The sequence below is a fragment of the Balaenoptera ricei genome, chromosome X (assembly GCF_028023285.1).
Source record: "Balaenoptera ricei isolate mBalRic1 chromosome X, mBalRic1.hap2, whole genome shotgun sequence".
Taxonomy (NCBI): domain Eukaryota; kingdom Metazoa; phylum Chordata; class Mammalia; order Artiodactyla; family Balaenopteridae; genus Balaenoptera; species Balaenoptera ricei.
In genome coordinates, this window is record NC_082660.1 from 97,244,077 (window position 1) to 97,252,695 (window position 8,619).

Here is an 8,619-nt window from a genome sequence, read left to right on the forward strand (position 1 = left end):
ATTTGATTCGACTCACTCTACTTTCAGGGGCAGCAGCAGCCAGATAACACTCCCTCTCAGTCCCTACCACCCAACCGGGCACCAGAGACCCAGGCCCGAGACGCCAAGGAAACTCGGCCACAGTCCTCAGCACCAGGGCTCATGTGTTGATTCTCTTTCTGGGTTTAGATTACATGCACAGCGCCCACCGCCCTGTCACTGGGGGCCACCTGGGGAAAAAGGAGAGTAGTTATGTGGGCAGCATGGGCACCAGCCCCAGGAAGTCGAGCCGCTGCACGCCCCCGCCTGCCGACTCTGAGCTTGTCAGCTTTTGCTACCTCCACATGCGGGAACAAAGGAAGGATCAGGAAAGCCGGACAGATGTCAATGAGAACTTAATCTTCTTTGAGGAGACCAGGCCCCGGACCAAGTCTGACCCCACGTCTAAGAGTTCTGGCCAAGGTTATGATGTGATCCCTGATGACTTTGATGCAGCTAGCCTAGACCACGAGCCTTGTGCCAGCAGGGCCCGGTCCTACACTTTGGACAATTCCCTTGGGGCTGAAGCCCTGAATTTCTACTGTGACTCTTGCAAAGCCAAACTCCAGGAGCAGCTGGGCCCTCGCAAAGGTGGGAGGTCTGGCTCCTCTCGTGACAATGTGGTAGACCTGATGTCCCTCCCACCCCCCGGGAGTGAGGAGGAGGAAGAGGAGGAAGATGAGAGCACTTCGCTGTTGCCTGCCATTGCTGCCCCACCTCCTGGTTTCCGAGACAACAGTTCTGATGAAGATGACCCCAAGCGCCGGGCCGTCCAGAGCCAGGAGCAAGGACGCCACCTGCGTGGGCTCCTGTACGATGAGATTCCGGTGACACTGATTGACAGCGTGCAGACCCGGACAGTCCGAGATCATGCCCAGGAGCTAGATGATGCCCTGGTGTCCACTCTGCAGGCTCTGGAAGCCCTGGCAGCCTCAGAGGATGGACCACACCCCCCAGCCCCTCAGACTGCAGGTAACAGCGCGTTCCTCCTCCCTCTTGCCTCCCTTTCCTTCTCCTGGCCAGGCAGGCCCAGCAGGTGACATTTCTTCTTCCCAAGCAGAGGTCAAAGTCAGCGTGGTGTGTCAGGGCAGTGGATGGGCCAGAGGCAGTTCAGATAGGGTCGGGGGAGCGACGAAGCTGCGGCAGGGATCTGCTGCTCAGCCCCCGCTAGAGCTCTGGCTCTCACCATTCCATCGCTTTGGAAATGTCTTGCCGATGGACCCCAGGGATTGGGGCCGTGACAGCTACGGAGCCAGGCCAGGATGGAGGATCAGAGCAAGATTGTGAGAGATATAGAAGACAGGCAAAGAACAGCCAGCATGCATATGACTGGAAGAAAAACAAAATGACCAACTAACCACCTAGGGACCTGGGATCAGGGGAGCCAGGAGCCCTCACCGCTCAGGGCTGAGGCCTTTATCCGCCTAAGAGCTTTGGCTCTCAGTCAGACGCATCCAAGTCCTGGCTTCTTCACCACTTTCAGTGTCACCTTTGCTTTGGCAAGGCACTTAACCCTCTCTGAGCCTCACTTTTGTCATCTTAAATGGATTTGAGAACAATAGTCCTATCACGTAGGGTTGTTGTGAGGATTAAATGAGATCGTTCATGCGAAGTACATAAACACTTCCTAGCACATAGTAAGGACTCAGTAAGTGGTAGCCACTATTATTATTATTATTATTCGGTGGGCAAACTATACAACATGCATGCTATTCCCTGCTATAGACCCACATACATCCATCTTGTAGACAAACACGGATGTCAGACATGCACCCATAGTCACACATACATCCTTCCACACACATACGCCTTCAAACAAAGAGGTCAGTGATACAGTGACAGGAAGGAAATAGGGAGGAATAAGGCATATGAGAAAGCCTGTGAGGCGAGGGCAAGTGTGGACAGAGAGGGTGAAGCAATTGGGGTCAGAGGGAGCCTCGCTGACCAGGGCGAGTACCTGGCTTTTCTGTATGTGAGTGCATCCTTGGTGTCGGGCAGCCCCCATGTGTTCGCCCCCAGGCCTGGCATTTCTCTTTGCTCAGAGTCTGGATCTCCAAGCACTGGCTGCTCCCAGGCTAGAGGCCCATGTGATAGCCAGAGAGAGGCCAAGCTCAGCTAAATGGCCTCAGCTGCAGGGACTGTAGGCAGGCCTGGCCAGATGAGGAGGGCCGGAGAGAGAGGGAGCTCTCTTTGCTGGCTCTCTTCAGGACAATTAACAAAAATTTCCTAGCTGTTGAATCTAAAAATAGTGATGATTAGCATGTTGTTTTGCCTGTGATTTGCATGTTAATTTGCCATCAAACTGCCCAGATCTTCTCTAGGCCTCTTTTGTTTCTCTTTCGGATTCCAGCCCTTCATCACCCCTCTCCCAGCTTGCCTTTCTTTGTCCCCTCCCCTCCCCTCCTCCCACCCTCAGCCCTGCAGGCCCCCCAGGCCTGACTGGTTTTTTCCAGCTTGAAACCCTGCTGACTAACCTTGACCCTCATAGACTCTCTACATATGGTTGGAAAGGACTTGACGCGAGTAAATGCTGCAGACCCTGTCCCTGTCCCTCCAGGTCTGATTGTGCTGGCCACAATCACCCCTGAATCGTCGCTGGACTCGGGCCACGAAACCAACTCTTCGGAGCTCACGGACATGTCGGAGATGATGTCAGCCATGAAGCAACACCAGAATACCACCTACTTCCTGGCCCAGCATCTCAACAAGGACAGCCTCCTGGCCCGCAAGGACCTGCCCTTCCGGATCCAGAGCTGTGCAGCCCAGGCCGTTCTCACGGCCCCTTACTCTCTCGGGCGCCCGGATCCCAACCTGTCCCTCCAGCCAGCTGTCACAGGCCAGAGTCCTGGCGCCCCTGGTGCTCGGAGGAAGGTGCCCCCGTCAGAGGCCCAGCCACAGCGCGAGCGAACGTATGCCCTGGCTGTGCACCCAGCGCTGTCCCCTCAGCTGAGTGAGCAGAAGAATCTGAGCCTGCTATCCCCAGTTCCTGAGGACAAAGGGCCTGGCCACACTCGGGCGGGCCTAGAGATGTCACTGAGGGCGGCCACACCGTCCCTCAGTGAAGAGCAGGTCTCTGAGCTAAGGGAGAGCCTGCCCAAGGAGGTCAGGTTGAGCCCCAAGCTTATCCTGGACCCAAAGGGCAGTGTGACCCCAGCCATCATCTCGGCCGCCCTACAGCAGGTGGTTCATACTAAGAGTCTATCTGCCCCTGGCGGGGCCTTGGGGAACCCCCCCAACAGTGGGGAGAGGTTAGAGGCCAGCATGGGGAGGTCAGAGGTCAGCATGGGAAGGCCAGAAGTTAGCGTGATGAGCGGCAGTGCCAATAAGAATCTCAAGTTCAAAATGAGTCCCAGTGCTCCAGAGGCTTCACGGAATTCGCAGCCGCAGCTGAGCCCAGAGGTCTCTTCCGGGTCCCGAGCACCCGCAGGCAGCCGAGCTGATAGCCTGCACCTCTCCTCACAAGAGGACAGGCTGCCTATTCAAAGTTTCCCTCCCAAAAGCTATCTTTCTCGAGCGAGTCGAGAGTCGGTGGGCAAGCAAGGTAGCGGGGAGGTGGCGGGCAAGGGCGGGCCTGAGGGTGCTAAGCCTTCCCTGCACAAGCAGGGCACTGTCTCCGGCCAGGGGGAGAAGGGGCAGCTGGAGAGCACCCCCCAAAGCAGCAAGCTTGAAGACACCAGCCTGGTCCCCCGAGCCGGCTACCCCATGGTTCTGCAGAGCCCCAGCTGCCCGCCGCGAGGCCAGAGCCCGCTGAGGCCTCAGGCTGCCAGCCGGCAGGTGAGCACCATGCCCTCCAGAAAGATCGAAACGACCCTGGACGGAGCCCACTTGGCCTCCGAAGGCCCCACCAAGCCCAAATCGTCCCGGGGTCCTTTCCGGCTCCGCAACTTGTTCTCTGCCACCTTCCCAACCCGCCAGAAGAAGGAGACCGATGAGCGGCAGGCCCAGCTGCAGAAGGTAAAGCAGTATGAGCTGGAGTTCCTTGAGGAACTTCTCAAGCCACCAAGCCAGGGGGAGCTGTCGGGCACCGAGTACCTGCAACCCCCAGCTCCAGGCCGCTGCAGCTGCCAGCTCCGCAGCAGCCCCGTGCAGCAGGGGCCCGGCATGTCCCGAGAGCAGAGGCGCAGCTGTGATTGCAAGCGCATGTGCCGGGGGGCCCGGCCTCAGGCCCCCCAGACGCCGGTGCCCGGCCTCCGGGGCAGGGAGAGGGACAGGGTCCCCCCTACCCAGAGGCAGCCAGAGGCCGGCCCAGGCTTGAGCCTCGGCAGCCCCACCAGTGTCCGGCGCATCCGCTCCACCAGCCTGGAATCCCGAGAGTGCCGATCGGACCCTGAGAGCGGCGTTTCATGCCTGACCACATGTGCCTCGGGGGGCGAGTGTCTAGGAGCTCCCAACTACAGGAAACTGATGCGCCGCTACAGCATCAGTGAGCTGGACCAGGGCGACAGGGCCTCGCTGACCTCGGACGTCTACCCACACCCACCCCTGGGCATGCTGCCCAGGGAGGCCAAGGAGGTAGAGGCAGGCCTCCCTCTAGGCGTGGGTCCCAAAAGCAAGTCGCTGGAATCCCCAACCCTTGGAGACCCCTCCTACGTCCACGTTGCCCCTGAGACCAAAGGCCCCAGACAGATGGCCGTGTTCTCACTGCCGGAAGAGGTGTACCGGAAGCCCGCGGAGCTGGACGAGGACAGCGAGAGCGGCAAGTGCTGCTCCATTCGCTACTGCTTCTACTACCGCAAGTGCGACATGGCGGATGACACCAGCGACGGCAAGGACGAGCTCTCCTACTCCATCCCCATGAAGATCCTGCCCGGCATGAAGCTGGACGAGCAGGTGGTGCCCGTGGTGAGCAGGACCCTGCAGGTGCTGGATGCCGCCACCTGCAGCAGCCCGGAGGCCTCCCGCACCCAGGAGATCGACCTGCGGGTGTCCACCTTCGAGGGGAGCCTGGCCAAGATCAACGCCCTGCGGGCCCATGCCTACGGCCTGCCTGACGGCTTCCTGGCCGCCCGGCTGGACACCAACGAGCTGCTGACGGTCCTGCGGCAGTGCGTGGCCAGCCCCGAGGCCCGCGCCCCCAAGCCCTACGTCGCCCAGATCTCTGAATACAAGCTCGAGCTGGCTCTCAAGTTCAAGGAGCTCCGGGCCTCCTGCCGCCGCGTGGCCAACGTGGACAAGAGCCCCACTCACATGCTGGCAGCCATCACGGGCAGCTTCCAGGTGCTGAGCAGCCTCATTGAGACCTTCGTGCGGCTGGTGTTCATCGTGCGCTCCGAGGCCCAGCGCCAAGAGCTGCTGGCCAAGGTAGAAGAGGTGGTGAGGAACTACACCTTCCTGCTGCGTGCAGCCGAGGAGTCCACCGCCCGGAGCCTCAAGCAGCAGCAGCAGGCAGCGGCCGCAGGGCACACACCGGGCTCCCCTGCTTCAGCGACTGTTATGAGCACATTCACCCGCTCCTTAAAAACCCTTATTAAGTAGGCCATCTGCCCGGGCCTGCCCCCCTTCCCCAACCGTGGCCCCAGGTTTGAGCTTTGTGGTCTTTGCATCTTGTGGTGAGTATAGGTGTCTGCTGGGCCAGTCAGGGTCCCAGAGCCCTCAGTCTCCAGGGAGTGACAGCTCCCTGCGTTGAGGCTGTTCCTGAGGGCTCCCGGCAGCTGCCACCCTGGGTATCCTCACCCCTTCCCTGGCCTCTGGGCGTCACTGTGAGGGCCAAGCCCCCCCACCCCCGTCACTACGCCCGCCGCAGAGCTGTATTGCCTCTTTTCTCTAGGGCTGAGACGTGACGTCAGGCCCACTTCCTGCTCCATCGTGGGAGCCGGAGGGAGGCGGGCCTGAAGCAGGAGGCCGGTGGGCCTTGAGCTCCTCTTGACTCCTGTGCCCCTCTGGGGAGCAGTGGCAGTAGCAGCAGGCCACAGTGCCGAGCGAGCGGAGAGGCTCGGGCACCCAGTCCAGATGTGCCCGCCCACCCTGGGCTCACGCTCACTCGGCAGGAGCCACCCCGGAGGGCCTGTGCCCGGGTAGCGGGTCTGCAGAAAACAGCCGCACTCAGCTGTCTGTGGCCGGCCCAGCAGGCTGGCAGCCTCGGGGAGCGCTCGACCCCAGGCCCAGTAGCTCCACACCAGCCATCCCCAAAGTGCCCTGCCCCTCGCTGATGGGCAGGGCGGCTCAGTCCACTAGGGAGCAAGCATCTGGGATCACCCCGCTCGTTCTGGGTAAGGAGCCTGGTGAACACGTCTGCCCTGGGGAGACCCGGCGCAGGCCTCAGAGCCCGCCTGGCCTGGCCCAGCGCAGGGGCTGTCGCTGCCAGCGTGCGGCTCCTCTCAACATCTCTCTACCAGACAGACTGTCCTTAGGAGTCCGACTTAGCTACAGATGGGGGATGGGGGGTGGGGGGGTGGGGGGGAGGGGTCGGGGGGGTGTTGATGACTATATCTTAAACTTCTGGAAGCTAGCGTGATATGTTAATCCTGAGTATATGCTTTTGGCTGTGTATTGACCCTGTGGATTTGTCTCTAAGAAAAGAAGCTGAGCGCCTTACCCGGTGCAGTCCGGCACCTCTCTCTCTCTCTCTCTCTCTCTCTCTTTCTCTCTCCCTCTCTCTCCCTCTCTCTCTCTCTCTCATCTATCTCTATCTCTCTGTCTCTCTCTCTCTCTCTCTCCCCACTCCTCCGAGTCATCTGGAAGGGAATCCACACTGTTTAGCATCCTCCTTGACACACATCTGCTGCCGTCACCGCCCCCACTACAACGTTCCTGGGAGTGAAGACACGGAGTCCCTACTAATTGCCCATTGTAGGGAACAAAGAAAGCCAATGTTTCTTCTGTATAGATTGCTTCTCATCCACCTCTCCATACACCCCATTTCCCCCAAGTTCGTGCCCTGTGTCTGCCTCTCTTTCATCATTCCGTGAGAGGCTCACGTGAAACCTCCCATTCTTATGTGAGTTTTATAAAGATGTACACTGTGCTTAACCCCCGCCCATCCTTGGTATCCCCGAGTGCGATAAAGGACCCCCTGAGTGGCGATTCCTCCCGGCAAGAATTAGGGGAGCTCCTTCTGCAAAAGCCAGCCCCCCTCTTCCTTGCCTCTCCTCCCACAGGACCAAGTTGTTTAATGGGCCAGAGATGCAGCCAGTGGGGAACCGTTGCCCCCCGCGAGCACCGCAAGCCTGCATGCTGACGTGGTCTGCCTCTTCTCCCAACTTCTTGATCCTGCCCCTTCACCACTCAGGCCCCACCTGTGTCATTCATTCCACCGCCATCCTTCACCTCTCCCTCGGCCTCATGGAGAGAACACATTTTCTAATGTCTGTATATAGTATATATACTACATAAAATATATAAATTCTATATATATACTAATTTATGTCTTGTTTTTCAAACAAGAATGATTAAATCTATTCATCTTACTATCCCAATAAGTCTTTGCAGTGCCTCTGTGTGGGTGTCCTTGTGTCCTTGAATTGTTGGTTGCTGGGTGCTCCCCCGGGCCTCCGCGCCCATCTACCTGGGCCCTGGTTGTTGAGGAGAGATGAGGACCCTGCTCCTCCTGCCTCCCCTTTGCCCCTCTTAGAAGTCTGCTGTTGGTCACGGGAGTTGGATACTGTCTACTCCTTTCTCTTGACCTTGGGTCCTTTGGCTCACCTGGCCACCATGGCTGTGACCTCAGAGCTGATGGGGCGGGCTGGGCACATAAAAACAATGTGCTCCTCAGCACCGGACAGCCTGGGAATTGGGAGATAGGGATTCAGGTCAGCTCTCAAGTTGCTTTGGGAAATGAGGCCTCTCCCTCTGAAACGTGCCCAGTCACCTCAGAACGTAGCTTGACTGCCTTGTAGCTCAGGCTAGCCAATCCCTTGCAATGGCCTCTGGCGATTTCTTGGGAGAGGGGTATTTCCATACAATAGAAGCAGCAGGAACCTAAGCAGAGCTGACTTCTCTGGCTTTTCAGAGAGTTACCTAATGGTGGGTGATGATTCTGTTTCTCCTGTTCTAGGTCCTTCTGGTAATCACAGGTCCCCTGTAGCCTATGAGATGCCTTTGTGCCAACTAGAAAAAGATTCTCCCTGCTGCACCTACCCACCATGATGAATTAGAAAACAATAGCAACAAAAAAACCAGTCCTCTGGGTGATGCTAGACCTGTGGGCACACGTCTTGGTAATTTCAGCCCCACTTACTTTGATGGCCGGTTGTACAAACTATACAACCATTTGCAGTAGCCCTGATGAGTCACTTCCTTCCAAAGCTTGGGCACAGATGCTTTTTCTCATGTTTGCAAAAGTCGTGGCTAAAGTGGTTTGGGAGAGGGCAGACAGCAGAAGCAAGAAGAGATACAATTCTGCAGCCTGTGGAAGGAAAACCACATTCACAGAAAGATACACAAAATGAAAAGGCAGAGGACTTTGTACCAGATGAAGGAACAAGTAAAACCCCAGAAAAACAATTAAATGAGGCTTCCCTGGTGGCACAGTGGTTAAGAATCTGCCTGCCAGTGTAGGGGACACGGGTTTGATCCCTGGTCCGGGAAGATCCCACATGCCGCGGAGCAACTAAGACCATGTGCCACAACTACTGAGCCTGCGCTCTAGAGCCCGCAAGCCAC

The 8,619-nt window shown here is 58.0% G+C and overlaps 1 protein-coding gene across 1 annotated transcript in view; it reads left to right on the forward strand.

Annotated features, from left to right (window-relative positions):
- FRMPD3 (FERM and PDZ domain containing 3) overlaps nt 1-5,493 on the forward strand; it is a 52,717-nt gene extending 47,224 nt beyond the window's left edge. The window contains exons 11-12 of the mRNA XM_059911167.1: nt 169-990; nt 2,576-5,493. Of these exons, the coding sequence (XP_059767150.1) occupies nt 169-990; nt 2,576-5,493 (3,740 nt within the window). The remainder of the gene's footprint in view (nt 1-168; nt 991-2,575) is intronic.
- Nucleotides 5,494-8,619: the final 3,126 nt, after the last annotated feature.